The sequence below is a fragment of the Saimiri boliviensis genome, chromosome 4, assembly GCF_048565385.1.
Source record: "Saimiri boliviensis isolate mSaiBol1 chromosome 4, mSaiBol1.pri, whole genome shotgun sequence".
Taxonomy (NCBI): domain Eukaryota; kingdom Metazoa; phylum Chordata; class Mammalia; order Primates; family Cebidae; genus Saimiri; species Saimiri boliviensis.
The window spans coordinates 79,460,059-79,476,624 of record NC_133452.1 but is presented as its reverse complement, the minus strand read 5'-3'; the positions used below and the strand labels follow the sequence as shown (position 1 = coordinate 79,476,624).

General features: G+C 45.8%; 1 protein-coding gene across 1 annotated transcript in view; it reads right to left on the bottom strand.

Moving 5' to 3' along the window:
* Positions 1–1,510: 1,510 nt before the first annotated feature.
* The window catches only part of GABRR2 (gamma-aminobutyric acid type A receptor subunit rho2), a 62,398-nt gene continuing 47,342 nt past the window's right edge, over positions 1,511–16,566 (bottom strand). Inside the window, exons 7-9 of the mRNA XM_003922933.4 lie at positions 12,779–12,931; positions 11,624–11,820; positions 1,511–1,822 (exon numbers count right to left, since the gene is read on the bottom strand). Coding sequence (XP_003922982.3) covers positions 1,511–1,822; positions 11,624–11,820; positions 12,779–12,931 — 662 coding nt within the window. The remainder of the gene's footprint in view (positions 1,823–11,623; positions 11,821–12,778; positions 12,932–16,566) is intronic.

Sequence of the window (16,566 nt, the reverse complement as noted above, 5' to 3'; positions counted from 1 at the left end):
TTTCTCCATAAGGCCCATCTTCCCATTGGGACTGTTCTTCCTTCCTCAGAATTCTCATCTCACATTGAACCATTACTGAGGCACTAAAAAGTCTTAACCGTACATTATAAATATCTGTGTGGCATTTCCTCTACTAGTTCCTTCTCTGAGAGCTTTGACTATTCTTATTCTTCATTTGGACCCCACTATACCTAGTGCAGAGATACTTTAAAATGTTTATTGTCTGAATATATAATAGTAACACCACAATGAACATTAATGATAAGGAATTGACAAGAGTCTTTTGACTACTTTGCTGCGTAGTAAAGGACTAACCTTGCCCAAATAAAGGTTGTTTGAACCTTGGCCCCAGCCCCTGGAAGGGAACCTCTATGCCCTTGGGATGTCCTCCGTGACAGAGGGTCTTTGTATACTGGGGCCTTGGACCACACCCGATAGTCTATGCCAACAGTGTGATTTATGATGGGTGCCCTGGACCTCAAGGTACCAGCTCAACTTCTGGAGGGGCTAAAGACTAAAGTCAGCCATGTGGGCAATCAGCCATAAATCCATGGCTGACGACAATTAAAAAAAACTGTACATTTTGGTGAGCTTGGGTGAGTTTCCCTGGCTGGCAATACTCCATGCACGTCACCAGGCATCACTGCTGGGCAAAATCAGTGCTATCTGCGTAACTCCACTGGAGGAGGACAGTGGAAGGTTCTGCACCTTGTCTCTCCTGGACACTGCCTTATATGCCTAAGAGTAAAAGCAACAGCAGACAGAATGGGTCTGTGGGGAAAGGGGGGTTGAGGGAGGGGAAAGAGCAGGAGCACATCACGCCGCATGTAGGATGAGCACAGCTTTGAGAAGATCCCTAAGGAAAGAGATTCTTTTTTTCATTTCCACAGTACCTAGTACAGAGTGGGACCTCAATATTTAATAAATGGTTGAATGGATGGTTAAATGAATAATCTTCTCTAATATTGCAAAATCCTGTGGGTTGCCATACTCCCATAGGCCAAATCATTTCCTGTCTGGGATCTGAGCTCTTTTTCCTTCTAGATAGGCACTTGATCCAGTTGTATGGGTTTACAGGGGGGGTTTGTTCCTAATTTCCTGTCTCCTCTCCAGAATGCCCCTACGCTTGCCCTTCAGTTTTTTCTTTACCCTCCATAACTGAATCCTAGGCATCCTGAGGAACTAAGAATGTCTGGGAGGCATTTGAGTTCCTTGTTTATAGGAGGGGAGTTCTTGTGAACTAGTTCACACACAAGAACAGAAGACGGTGGTCCCAGAGAGACATGAAGTGTGACGCGAGACACAGCATGAACAAGGAGCAACCCCACGAGGTCCGGGGTCGGGGCAGCTGGAGGGCTCCTGGGCTCCTCTGAGAGATGGGTACTGCTCAAGGTGGTCCAGCAGCTGTTGCTCTGTCTGGTGAGGGGTGTGTGGTCAACAAGTCCATCTGTTCATGACTGGCCAGGCCCCTCCATGTCTATGCCCTCTTCTAGGAACAGCCTTGGAGCCCCTAGGAAAACACTGACCAATAAATTAAGTTGAAAAATATGTAGAAGGCAGGGAATATCAACCTGGAGTATTTGTCAATGGCATGGGTGTTCTGGAAGATACGAAAACCCATCTGGCCCTTCAGAAGCCCCTTCTTTCTGGCAGCATTGGTGTCACCACTCAGGCCCAGGTGGACCACTATTTTGTCTTGCCTTTCTTCTTCCGTCAGGATATGGCTTCTGGGGTACCCAGCCAGGCTGTTGGCCTCAGACTCACTGTAGCTTCCATCCAGCATCATGGTTTTTGAATGAAGCATTCCACACATGCATGGGAACTATGGGCAGCAAGCACAAAGAACATCATTAAGCCTTGTGAGGTGGGCAAAGCAAGGGGCCTGGTCCAAGAGCAAAGCCGCATGGCTGCTCCGAACCACAGAAAGACAGAACTACAAGATCTCCAGAGGTTACTTAGTCCAACGAGACTCTACCCTGGCTGCATATTAGAAACATCTGTGCAGCTTTTTGAACTGGCCATGCCCAGGCTACATGTTAGAGCAATTAATTTAAAATTCCCAGGTTATTCTACTGTGTAGCCAGAATTGAGAACCACCGATCTAGTCCAAATGCCCTCAATTGCAGGGGCAAAAACTAGGTCCCAGAAAACTCTATGATTCTGAGACCACACAGCTGGTGTCAGAGCAGGACTTTAAGCCCATATAGTCTGATTCCAGCTGCAGGACTCCACCTTTCTGTGCATGAATCAAAAGATGATTAGGAGCCAGGCGCAGTGGCTTATGCCTATAATCTCAGCACTTTGAGAGGTCAAGGCAGGAGGATCACATGAGGCCAGGATTTCAAGACCAGCCTGGGAAACATAGTGAGACTCCTTCTCTACTAAAAAAAAAAAAAATCTAATTGGCCAGGCATGGTGGCATGCACCTGTAGTCCTAGCTACTCAGGAGGCTGAGGCAGGAGGATCACTTGAGCTCAAGAGGTTGAGGCTGCAGTGAGCAGTGATCACAGCACTGCATTTCAGCCTGAGTGACAGAGCAAAACCCTGTCTCTTTTTTTAAAAAAGAAAAAGATGATGAGGTAGAAGAGTGTCCTTACCTTAAAAAGTCACATTTAAGAGTCAAGCGTCATGGTATCTGCAATATATTTTTAGACACTTCAACTGCACCAACAGATACATGTTTATATGGAGAAAATGTACTATGAATGTACTATAAATGTACTATGTACATTTTCTCCATATAATTATGTATCTGTTGGTGCAGTTTTTGCCACACAAAAATGGCGAAATGTTAGCAATGTTGGATCTAGGTGCTGGGTACCTGAATGTACATTACCCTATTCTTTTAATAGTTTCTGCAAGTATGGAAATATTTATAAGACATTCTAAGTGGGAAGGAAGGAAATGGTTTCGCTTGACTTCTCCCCATAGTTGTCAGTGGAGAGTGGGCTTCCACTGGTGCCTGGAAGCTTGGTGTTGACAGAGCAGGAGGCCCACCAGACACAGCCAACTGGTGTTGATTTTAATCTGTTTCTGACCTGGCTCTCAGCCCTTCAGTGCCTCTATTTTCCCATCTGGGAAAGCAAAACAATGAAGTTTCAGAACCTGCCTCTTATTGTTATGGATCCTGAAACTCTCAGATGAATATAAGAAAGCTTTAGAATGCAAAAATAGATGAATGATTTGATGCAGAATTATAATGGCTTGAAGTATTCTTATCCTTGAAGAAATTGTTTGTGGTTTAGGGGGCTTTTTTTTTTTTCATCAGGCATGATTGTTTCATTATTATTTTTTGTATCTTGTTCCATAGTAAGAATTTTTTTTTTTTTTTTTTTTTTTTGAGATGGAAGTCTCACTCTATCTCCCAGGCTGGAGTGCAGTGGCACCATCTCAGCTCACTGCAATCTCCCCCTGGGTTCAAGTGATTCTCTTGCCTCAGCCTCCTGGGTAGCTGGGATTACAGGCACGCAGCACCCCACCCAGCTAATTTTTTGTATCTTTAGTAGAGACGGGGTTTCACCATGTTGGCCAGGCTAGTCTCAAACTCCTGACCTCAAGTGATCTACCTACCTCAGCCTCCCAAAGTGCTAAGAATACAGGCATGAGCCACCATGCCTGGCCAACGATTCTTGAATAATTAACATGGACTCATAGATATAAGGGAGTTAAGGATAAAAAGTCAGTAAGAGGTTCTCTCTCTCTCTCTCTCTCTCTCTCTCTCTCTCTCTCTCTCTCTCTCTCTCTCTCTTTCTCTGTTTTTTAGACAGGGTCCTGCTTTATCATTGCCCAGGCTGAAGTGCAGTGGCACCATCTCGACTCACTGCAGCCTCCACCTCCTGGGCTCAAGGAATCCTCCCACCTTGACCTCCCCAGTAGCTAGGACTACAGGTACATGCCACCATATCCAGCTCATTTTTGTGTTTTTTTTGTACAGATGGGTTTCACCAACTTGCCCAGGTTGGTCTCGAACTCCTGGGTTCAAGGGGTCCATCTGCCTTGGCCTCCCAACATGCTGGGATTACAGGCATGTACCACCATCCCCAGCCCTATTCAACTCTTTGCATTTAGGTATAATCACACCCAAACTGATAAAATTGTGTGATTTCATAATGAAGGGCTATTTATTTATTTAAGGAACAAGTCTTTACTTCTTTTCTTTGCTCTAAACTGAAAACTTTTCTGCTAAAATGAAAACAGACCTTTCTCCTAAGATTTTGAGTTCGAATCAGGAAATGCCACACAGATCAGCTTGTCTCTAAGAAAGAGGAAGTGGCTCCTGGCATGTCAGGCAAGGTCTGGCTAACCAGCCAAAGTACTGGAGCAGCTGAGGGGAGGCAGGCCCTGGGCTCCCATGTGCTCACCCCCCGGGTCATGCCTGCACTTGTCTGCCATTCAAACCAGGGGTGGACCTATCAAGTCCCAGGCAGCTTTTCCCTTTACAAAGTGGAAGTCACACTTCAGTGAGCATCGGAAACACCTGGGAGCTTGCTTAAAATGTTGATTCCAGGGTGCCATCCTCAGACATTCCGAATCAGTAGACCTGGAGTGTGGCTGGGGAATCTTTTTTTTTTTTTTTTTTTTTTTTGAGACGGAGTTTCGCTCTTGTTACCCAGGCTGGAGTGCGATGGCGCGATCTCGGCTCACCGCAACCTCCGCCTCCTGGGTTCAAGCAATTCTCCTGCCTCAGCCTCCTGAGTAGCTGGGATTACAGGCACGCGCCACCATGCCCAGCTACTTTTTTGTGTTTTTAGTAGAGACGGGGTTTCACCATGTTGACCAGGATGGTCTCGATCTCTCGACCTCGTGATCCACCCGCCTCCGCCTCCCAAAGTGCTGGGATTACAGGCTTGAGCCACCGCGCCTGGCCAGGGGGAATCTATTTTTAACAGACTTAGGAGGTGATTCCAGGGCAGCTACTCCGTGGCTTCCACTGAGGAACCTCAGCTCTCCTGGGAACCGTTTCAATGACCGTGAATATTGGTTTCTCTGTGAGGCAGCAGGAGAGAGTGTGTGTGTCTTCTCGCCACTGTCTGCGTTCCAGCAACTATGCGTCTTGGCCTTAAATCCTACAGTTGACAACAGCAGAGTACAAGCTCTCACCTCCCGATGTCTGTTACCACACAGACAGACGGGGAGACTTAGAGGACCCGAGGCTCTTTCCATAGATGACTTCCTTGCCTCTTTGAACAAGGTCATATAATTGCTGGCAAAGATCAGGACCTGCTATGGAAACAGGCAAGTTGTGCTGGTGAACGTTAGTGAGCCCCTATTTGTCAGATGAAGGCTTTGCTATTTTTTCAACTGCTCTATACAGGAAAGTCTAATGATTTGTAAATCAAAAGTGTTTAAATATAGTCCAAAGGCCTGTGACAGTGATCAGTGTACCTACAGTAGGTAATGGAAGTTTAAACAAGTAAATTTTCTGAAGTAAAAAAGAGCTTTAAAAATAAGCAATCTGGTATAATATATTTGGAGATGTAAACTAAACATAAAATTCTAACCTCCTAAACTGACTGAACGGACACCCCCTCTTGGTCAAGGGGACCCCAGAGGAGCCTTAAAAACTGAGCTCCCGGTCATGATGGGACAAGAGGTCAAACACACCTTGTTTTCCTTCTTCCTTCTGGGGTCTAGACACAACTGACCAGCATTAATGCTGAAATACAGATCATAAGACAGAACAGATTTTTTTTTTAACCTTTTCTAGATTTTTCTTTTTTTAAATATTTTTGTGTTATACTTTTAGTTCTGGGATACACATGTGCAGAATGTACAGGTTTGCTACATAGGTATACACGTGCCATGGTGGTTTGCTGCACCCATCACCCCATCATCTGTATTAGGTATTTCTCCTAATGCTATCCCTTCCCTAGCTCCCCACCCCCAACAAGCCCCAGTGTGTGATGTTCCCCTCCCTGTGTCCATATGTTCTCATTGTTCAACTCCTGCTTACAAGTGAGAACATGTGGTTGGTTTTCTGTTCTTGTGTTAGTTTGTTGAGAATGATGGTTTCCAGCTTCATCTATGTCCCCGATAATTTATGGCGATAAGATACCAAATTACAAACATTGCCTAAGGCCATTAGAGGCCTGGGTTAAGTCACATACCCCTGCACTTAAAGAAGACACTGTGTTCTCACTGCTACAAGGTTTTTCTTTTTCTCTAGCAGCTAAACAAGCACTGGCCTCGAGATAAGCACTGTTAAAAAAAATGGGGGGCTGGCGCGGTGGCTCACACCTGTAATTCCAACATTTTGGGAGGCCAAGGCAGGCAGATGGCTTTGACTTCAGAAGTTTGAGACCAGTCTAGCAAAATCCCATCTCTTCTAAAAATACAAAAGCCTTGGCGTGGTGGTACATGCCTGTGGTCCCAGCTACTCAGGAGGCTGAGGAGGGAGGACAACTTGAGCCTGGGAGATGGAGGCTGCAGTTAGCCGAGATCACACCACTGCACTCCAGCCTGGGTGACAGGACCAGAGCTTTTTTTTGCTCTCCATTTGCTTGGTAAATCTTCCTCCATCCCTTTATTTTGAGCCTTTGTGTATCCTTGCATGTGAGATGGGTTTCCTGGATACAGCACACTGATGGGTTTTGGCTTTTTATCCAGTTTGCCAATCTGTGTCTTTTGATTGGGGCATTTAGTCCATTTACATTTAGGGTTAATATTGTTATGTGTGAATTTGATACTGCCATTTTGATGCTAGCTGGCTGTTTTGCCCATTGATGCAGATTCTTCATTGTGTTGATGCTCTTTACCATTTGGTATATTTTTGGAGTGGCTGGTACTGGTTGTTCCTTTCTATGTGTAAAGCCTCTTTCGGAGCTCTTGTAAAGCAGGTCTGGTGGTGATGAAATCTCTGAGTACTTGCTTGTTCACAGAGGATTTTATTTTTCCTTCACTTATGAAGCTTAGTTTGGCTGGATATGAAATTCTGGGTTGAAAATTCTTTTCTTTAAGGATGTTGAATATTGGCTTCCACTCTCTTCTGGCTTGTAGGGTTTCTGCTGAGAGATCTTCAGTGAGTCTGATGGGCTTCCGTTTGTGAGTAACCCGACCTTTCTCTCTGGCTGCCCTTAACATTTTCTCCTTCATTTCAACTCTGGTGAATCTGACGATTATGTGCCTTGGGGTTGCTCTTCTTGAGGAATATCTTGTGGTGGTCTCTGTATTTCCTAGACTTGAATATTGGCCTGCCTTGCTAGGTTGGGGACGTTTTCCTGGATAATATCCTGAAGAGTATTTTCCAGCTTGAATTCATTCTCTTCATCACATTCAGGTACACCTATCAAATGTAGATTAGGTCTTTTCACATAGTCCCACATTTCTTGGAGACTTTGTTCATTCCTTTTTATCCTTTTTTCTCTAATCTTGCCTTCTCATTTTATTTCATTGAGTTGCTCTTCGACCTCTGATATCCTTTCTTCTGCTTGGTCAGTTCAGCTGTTGAAACTTGTGCATGCTTTGCGAAGTTCTCGTGTTATGTTTTTCAGCTCCATCAATTCCCTTTTATTCCTCTCTAAGTTGTCCATTCTCGTTAGCATTTCATCAAATCTTTTTTCAAGGTTGTTAGTTTCTTTGCATTGGGTTAGAACATGTCCTTTTAGCTCACAGAAGTTTCTTATTATCCACCTTCTGAAGTCTGATTCCATCATTTCATCACACTCATTCTCCATCCAGCCTTGTTCCCTTGCTGGTGAGGAGTTGTGATCCCTTGTAGGAGGAGAGGTGTTCTGGTTTCGGGTGTTTTCATCCTTTTTGCGCTGGTTTTGTCCCATCTTTGTGGATTTATCCACCTGTCGTCTTTGTAGTTGCTGACTTGCAGACGGGGTCTCTGAGTGGACATCCAGTTTGTTTATGATGAAGTTATTTCTGTTTCTTAGTTTTCCTTCTAACAGTCTGGCCCCTCTGCTGTAGGGCTGCTGAAGTCCACTCCAGGCCCTGCTTGCCTGGGGATCACGTGCAGCAGCTGCAGAACAGTAAGGGTTGCTACCAGTTTCTTCTTCTGCTATCTTTGTTCCAGAAGGATACCTGCCAAATGTCAGTCTGATCTCTCCTTTATGAGGTGACTCTTTGGATACACGGGGGTCAGGGAGCTGCTTGAGGAGACAGTCTGTCCTTTATAGGAGCTCAAGTGCTGAGCTGTGAGCTCCATTGTTCATTCAGGGCTGCTGGGCAGGTACGTTTAGGTCTGCTGCAGCAGAACTCATAAACACCTTTTATTTTCCCAGCTGCTCTGTCCCAGGGAGTTAGGGCTTTATTTATGAGTTTCTGTTGTGCTGCTGCCTTTTTTTCAGGGCTGCCCTGCCCAGCGAGGAGGCAGCCTTGTCACTGTCTCCCTGCAGAGGCTTTGCTGAGCTACTGTGGGCTTCGCCCGGCTGCAGTGTGAATTCCCTGCAGTCCTGTTTATATGGGTGTAGTTAGAACTGCCTCGGCAATGGTGGCCCACCTCTGTAATGGCAGACTCTCTCTTAATGGCAGGTTGCCTTGGCAATGGCAGGTTGCCTCAGCAACAGCAGGCTGCCTCAGCAATGGCGGACTACCTGACTACCTCCGTAGTGGTGGAGTGCCTTGGTAATGGCGGACATCCCTCCCCCCACAGAGCTGGACCGTCTAGGGTTCAGCTATGCTTGCTGTGATACTCTTAACCCAGAGCGTTTCCAATTGCTGTTTTTTTGTTTTGTTTTGTTTTGTTTTTGTGTGTGGGGGTCGGACCAACCGAGCCTGATCACCTGGCTCCCTGCCTCTGATACTTTTTCTTTTTTTAGTTGAATGGTCGTCTCTCTCCCAGGTGTTCCAATCGCCTGTTGAAAAGGCACTGGGATCTATGTGATTTCCCGTGCTGTGACTCACTTTGCCAGCTGAAACAGCTGCACTGAGATTTGTGGGGCTTTTTTTGCCCAGGATTCTCCTGGCCTGGCTCCCTGTTTCAGTCCCCTTTTTAATCAGATGAATGGGCAACTCTCCAATTGCCAGCTAAAAGGGCACCCGGACCAGTGTATTTTGTACGGAGAACCGCCATGCTGGGGTGCCGGCAAAGCAGCCATGCCAGGCAAAGCAGCCACACCAGGCAAAACAGGTGCACCAACCAAAACAGCCGCGCTGGCGACCCGTGGGGCTCCTCTGCCTGGGAATCTCCTGGTCTATGGGCAATAAAATTCCATCTGGAAATGCGGTGGCCACTCACCCTCTGCACTTTCACTGGAAGCTGCAATCCTGAGCTGTTCCTAAACACCGATCTTGGATCTCTCCAAAGTCTCCTTTTTCAAATTTATAAATTTCTGATAATTTTTTAAGTTAACAGAAACTTTGTAGAAATACTTGACAGGTGTAATGCAGGTGTTGAAAGACAATTTTCAAAAAGGCAACATATTCTCTTTTCTTAAAATGTAAATGTCCCGTTGACCAAAATGTCATTACATGGCAAAATAAATTATTTTAACTTTAAAAGCTCCTTTATGCTAAAAGGCTAATGGCTTCCCAGTTGTTCATAAATGTGAGATTTTCATGTCCATTTATCTCCACAGCTTTTAGATGAACACCCACTTTGATTAATGCAGTGATTGGCAATGATTAGGTAGCAAGTCAACATTATTTATTTACTATTAGGTTGGTACAAAATAATTGCAGTTTATGCCATTACTTTTGCACTGACCTAACACTAAAATCAATAAGAGTCTGACTATGGGGCGTGGTGGCTTACGCCTGTAATCCCAGCACTTTGGGAGGCCGAGAAGGGTGGATCACTTGAGGTCAGGAGTTCAAAAACAGCCTGTCCAACATGGTGAAACCCCATCTCTACTAAAAATACAAAATTAGTCGGGCACGGTGGTGCATGCCTGTTATCCCAGCTACGCAGAAGGCTGAGGCAGGAGAATCGCTTGAACCTGGGAGGCGGCGGTTGTAGTGAGCCAAGATCGTGCCACTGCACTCCAGCCTGGGCACCAAGAGCAAAACTCCCATCTCAAAAAAAAAAAAAAGTCTGGCTATGAATGAAAAAGACTGCCACCCTATGCCAAAGGCTCGTGAGTATGGCTTTGCAAAATCTTCCAGTTGGATTCTATCTCATAGTAAGCAGTGGACCCTTGAACAACACAGGTTTGAACTACACAGATCCACTTATACTTAGATTTTCTTCCACCTCTGCCACCCCAAAGATGGTAAGACCAAAGACTCTTCTTCATCCTTCTCAGCCTACTCAGAGCGAAGATGGCGAGGATGAAGTCCTCTATGACCATCCACTTCCACTTCATGAATTGTAAAGATATTTTCTCTTCCTTATGATTTTCTTAACATTTTCTCCCTAGCTTACTTTATTGTAAGAATACATTTTATAATACACATAACATATAAAATACGTGTTAATTGACCGTTTATCTGATCAGTAAGGCTTCCAGTCAATATGAGGCCATTAGTAGTTAAGCTCTGGAGGAATCAAAAGTTATACTTGGATTTTCTGCTGCACAAGGGGTCAGCACCCCAACCCTGCCTTATTCAAGGATCAACTGTAGTATAATATAGTTCAGTACAGTATAGATGGTATAGTATTTCTTTTTTCATTATTATTTTTTTTGAGACAGAGTCTTGCTCTGTTGCCCAGGCTGGAGTGCAGTGGTGTGATCTTGGTTCACTGCAACCTCCAGCTCCCAGGTTCAAGCGATTCTCCTGCCTCAGCTTACCAAGTAGTGGGGATTACATGTGTGTGTCACCATGCTCAGCTGATTTTTGTATTTTTAGTAGAGACGGGGTTTCACCATGTTGGCCAGGCTGGTGTTGAACTCCTGACCTCAGGTGATCTGCCCATCTTAGCCTCCCAAAGTGCTGGAATTACAGGCGTGAGCCACCATGCCCCTCCGATATTATATTACTTCCAATTTTCTGCTACATCCACACATAAAAGTTTTTTTTCTTTTTTGCTTTTTTAATTGCATTTTAGGTTTTGGGGTACACATGAAGAACATGTAAGATTGTTGCATAGGTACACACATGGCAGTGTGATTTGCTGCCTTCCTCCCCATCACCTGTAACTGGCATTTCTCCCCATGGTATCCCTCCCCAGCTCCCACCCCCTGCTATTTCCCCCAAAAAGTTTTTTTTTTTTTTTTTTTTTTTTTTTTTTTACGAAAAATATATAAAATATTTAGCTTTAGTCCTTACTGTGGCTGAATTTTCACTGAGCACTGATAAATAAAGGCATTTTTTTGTTCTAGAATGCTCCTTTCTCTGGTCATAAGACAGGGAGGCATTGTCCCTAGACACGTTCAATAATAATAGGGAGAGTTTGCCTGATACATGTGCAAGATCGAAACAACTTTCACATACATTATCTCACGTGACTCTTAAGGTAGAGGTGAGTGTTCTGCAATCTCTTTTAGAGATGAGGAAACTGAGGCTCAGCATATGTGGCAAAGTTGAGTCTAAGACCCAAGTCTTCCTGCTCCTAGTCTTTGTCCAAAGGCCTTCTGCTTTCTGGAATCCTTCGGGTTAGAAGCCAGAACCTATTCTAAAACAAGATCCGCCTCCTTTTGCACAAACACTTTTTTCTACATGCCCCTCCCTGCCTCTGCGCTGCGCCCAGCCGACCGAGTGGCCTGGACTTAGGCAAGGCCTGAAGGAGCCCTCTCACCTTCTCCCGCAGCCGCCGTTCCTTCCGCTCCTGCACGGTGGTCAGGTAGTTGACGGCCGCGTACTCCAGCACCGAGAGGAACACGAACACGAAGCTGACCCAGAGGTAGATGTCCACGGCCTTGACGTAGGAGACGCGCGGCATGGAGGCGTTCACGCCCGTGATGATGGTGGTCATGGTCAGCACCGTCGTGATACCTGCAACACCCGGCATTCGTTGGGCTGCTGAACGGCCCCCGCGTCTCACTAAGCCCCGATTTCACACTGTCTGTCTGTTACACCACATGAGAAATTCCCAGATGTGTTTCCACCTCGGAGAGGGGCGAGGATCTGCGCCTCCAGCAGCCGGGCCTCCTCTCCCCGGAGCCAACTCGCTGCTTGTCTCCTTTTACTTCAAGCACCTTAAAGACTGTGTTTCTGTGATGTGGCTGACAAGGAGAGGACCTTTCTCATGTGGAATTAAAGACAGCGACTAAAGGGCACCTCTGAAGGAATTCTCCCAAACTTCAAGGAATAGACACATTCTCCCTCATCTAAGCCACGCTTGCTAAGTCCTTAAAGGCTGTAAAAATTCCCAGAGGCCCGTCATATGGGATGTTCTTCACTCTGTCTTGCTGCTTAAACCATCATATTTCTCAGAGCCTAACCTGGTCTTGTCTAAGTTTACAATGACATGTTGTAAACTTTTACTATGGAATTCAGGGTCTTTGAAAGTCTAAACCACCGCTCCAGGGAACATGGCCCTCCTTTTCCCCAGAAATCTCATATTCTGGGCCTGCCTCCAAGCCTCCAGTCTGTCTAAAAGGCCAGCAAATGAAGTTTTTGTATTTACAGGAGGAATTGTTGGCATTTGCAGAATCATCTTATTTATCCAAGTACGGAGCTCCCATACTGACACTTGTTGAAGTCTAACCCCAAATCTTTCTCAAGTGATGTAATCACAGTTGATGTTGTTTTAGCTCCCTTTGGCTCTCATAATGTAGGGGAAACTGAGACCAGCATCTAGATGATAACGGCAAGAAACAGGAGAAGTTGCTCCTTCTGGCTCTGACAGCTCATCAGTTAAAAACTTGAAATAATGATTTCTACTTTTTTTTAAACATAGCGATAAGCTGAAAAAATAACCACCCTACCACACCTTATGAAATGCTTTTACCCAGTGAAACTCTGGCAGGCACAGCTCTGCGGTCGATCCAGAAGGACACCCAGGACAGCATGACCATCAGGGTGGCGGGGAAATAAGTTTGGAGCAAGAAGAAGAAGATGTGGCGACGCAACGTGAAATTAATGTACAGACGATTGTACCAGCCTGGGGGACACAGGAAGAAGCCAGTGAGGTTCCATCTAAGAAGTAAAAGCAAACTCTGTCCCTGGGAGCCCATCTTTCACTGGCATGGCTCTCATCAGCAACAGAAAGTTGAAATTAATGATTGGCTTAATATAATACCTTTCTTTTCCAAAATATAAGCCCTTTCTCCCATACCTAATTATCTTGCCAATATCTAGTACATTTACGATCTCTGCTGGTATTACCTAACTTTTCTTCACAGCATTTTGGGAAAAGGCAGAACTAAACAGAAGGGAAGTTTTAGTTGTTTGGGTTTGGGGTTGGTTGTTTTTTGAGACAGGGTCTCACTCTGTAGCCCAGGCTGGAGTGCAGTGGCATACTCACAGCTCACTACAGCCTCAACCTCCTGGGCTCAATCTATCCTCCCACCTCAGCTTTCTGAGTAGCTGGGACTGCAGGTGCATGCCACCATGCCCAGCTAATTTTTTTTTTTTTTTGGTAGAGACAGGGGTTCTGCCATGTTGCCCAGGCTATAGTTGCGTGTTCTGTATTTGTTGTTTGCAAATTACAACCATATTTCTTGAGTGACTTGCTGCTCAAGAGCATAAGAGGTTGGAGTAGTTCTATTTTGTTGAGGCCAGTACCACTGAGGTAGGAGCTGGGAGAGCTAGGCTCTGGTCACTGTCATCTTTATTGTGAAATTGTCACCTTTATTGGGAGACCCTAACCCTTTATCACCCAATCTCCACATCTGTCACAAAAAAAATAGGCTGTTCACATGATTCTAAAGTCTGACATTTGGGACATGAGAAAATGAGACTCAGAGCCTTCTCCAAAACCTCAGATAGAGTCAGTTGCACTTGGTTCAACCCAGGCCTCCAGGGCCAGCCTAGTGTACAGGTCACTGGCACTAAGCACATTATTCACAATATGGTACAACCATCAGCACAATTCATTGCCAGAACTTGTTCATCATTCCACACAGAAACTCTGCACCCATTGAACAATAACTCTGCATTCCCCCTCCCATGAGTTCCTGGGAAACTTTATTCTATTTCTTTCTCTCTCTCTCTCTCTCTCTCTCTTTCCCTCTCTCTCTCTCTCTCTCTTTTGAATAGAGACAAGTCTTGCTCTATTGCCCAGGCTGGAGTGCAAGGGCACAATCATATCTCACTGCAGCCTCAAACTCCTGGGCTCAAGCATTCCTCCCTCCTCAGCCTCCTGAGTAGCTAGGACCACATGCATGTGTCACCATGCCTGGCCAATTTTTTTCTTTTTCTTGAGACAAAGTCTCACTCTGTCACCCAGGCTGGAGTGCAGTGGCGCAATCTTGGCTCACTGCAGCCTCCGCCTCCTGAGTACAAGCAATTCTCCTGTCTGTCTCCTGAGTAGCTGGGAATTACAGGAGTGTGCCACCATGCCTGGCTAATTTTTGTATTTTTAGTAGAGACAGGGTTTCACCATTTTGGCCAGACTGGTCTCGAACTCCTGACTTGAGGTGACCTGCCTGCCTCAGCCTTCCAAAGTGCTGGGATTACAGGCATGTGCCACCATGCCTGGCCCCTGGCTAATTTTAATCTTATTTTAAAAATAGAGACAGGGTCTTGCTCTGTTGCCCAGGCTGGTGTTGACCTCCTGGCCTTAAGTGATTCTCCAGCCTTGGCCTCCCAGAATGCTGGGATTACAAACACAAGCTACCTAGCCTGGCCTCTACTTTTATCTCTATGAATTTGCCTATTCTAGGTAACTCATGTAAGTGGAATCATACAATATTATTCTCTTGTGGTTGATTTCACACCTAGCAGTGTTTTCAAAATTTAGCCATATTGTGGCATGAATCATAATTTCTTTCTTTTTTTTTTTTTGAGACAGAGTCTTGCTCTGTTGCCCAGGCTGGAGTGTAGTGTTGCAATCTCGGCTGACTGCATCCTCCATCTCTAGGGTTCAAGTGATTCTCCTGCCTCAGTCTCCTGAGTAGCTGGGATTACAGGTATGCACCACCACCCTCGGCTAATTTTTTCTGTATATTTAGTAGAGGTGTGGTTTCACCGTGTTAGCCAGGCTGTTCTTGAACTCTTCACTTCAAGTGATCTGCCTCGGCCTCCCAAAGTTCTGGGATTACAGATGTGGGTCACCACACTTGGCCTGGATCATCATTTCATCCCTTCATGTCTGTGCCACATTTCGTGTGTCCATTCATCTGTTCATGGACTCTTGGGTTGTTTCCGCCTTTTGACTTTTTTGAATAGTGCTGCTATGCTCCTGGGAAACTTTTTAAATGTGCCCATGCCTAGGTCCCCAGCCCAGCCTGACTGACTCATGACCTTCCGTAAGGCTCCCAAGGCTCTGCCTGTGCAGCTCGGCTGAGTCCTGGGCCTCAGCCCACCTGCTCACCCCCATCCCCGCGCCTCTTGCTCCACCCAGCAGTCCAGTTCACACTCAGTCCCTCCACGGGGCCTTTCTTAGTCTTTCTAGCCATTCGTGATTCAGGTCTCTCTCTTTCCAAAACCTAAATCATTCACTGTTTACACAAACATTTTAGCACTTAGATCTACACTCCTGCATATCTTGAGCATTTCCTTTCTGTGGGACTTCCACTCAATGCCTTGAAAGTCTTTGAGGCCAAGAACCAAGATCTGGGCTTCTCTCTGTTCCCCTTAGGCCCTAGCGCAGCCCTCACTCAAGGAGATCCTCCGTGATCACCTGCTGAATTAAAGGGACATTGTGTGAGAAGTCCTGACTCCCAGCACCTGTGAATGTGACCTTATTTGGAAGTAGGGTCTTTGCAGTTGTAATCAAAGTAAAAGAATTCACACTGGATTAGAGTGGGCCCTGATCCAATGATTCGTATCCTGGTAGAAGAGAGAAATGTGGACCTAGGTACACAGAGAGGAGAATGTCATATAAAGGGCACAGTGGCTCACAACTGCAATCCCAGCACTTTGGGAGGCCAAGGCAGGCGGATCACCTGGTTCGAGACCAGCCTGGCCAATATGGTAAAACCCTGTTTCTACTAAACAAACAAACAAACAAACAAACAAACAAACAAACAAAACTAGCCAGGCATGGTGGTACACATCTGTAATCCCAGCTACTCAGGAGGCTGAGGTGGGAGAATTGCTTGAACCTGGGAGGCGAAGGTTGCAGTGAGCCGAGATCCTGCCACTGCATTGCAGCCTGGGCAAGACTCCATCTCAAAAAAAAAAAAAAAAGAATACCATGTGAAGAACACAGACACAGGGAGGCCCCGTGGTGGTGGACAGAGTGAGGCAGCCGTCGTTTTGGAACACCAAAAACTACTGGCAACCACCAGAAGCTAGGAAGAGGCAGGAAGGATCCTTCCCTAGAGCCCTAGAGCTCTTCCTCTTCCCTAGAGCCCTTGTGAGGAGCATGGTTCTTGGACTTCAGGCCTCCTGAGCTATGAGAGAATACATTTCTGTTGTGTGAAGCACCCAGTATCTGGTACTTTGTTACCGTAGCCCTAGGAAGTTTACACAAGAGTTAATAGTGAGATTAGAGAAAAGCTGGCAAATCATTCCTCTTAAAACTTCAGACAGGGCCCAGGGTCCACGACAAAGTTACGCTAAGCATTAAAAACAACTCTGCAAGGCCGAGTGCAGTGGCTCAAGCCTGTAATCCCAGCACTTTGGGAGGCC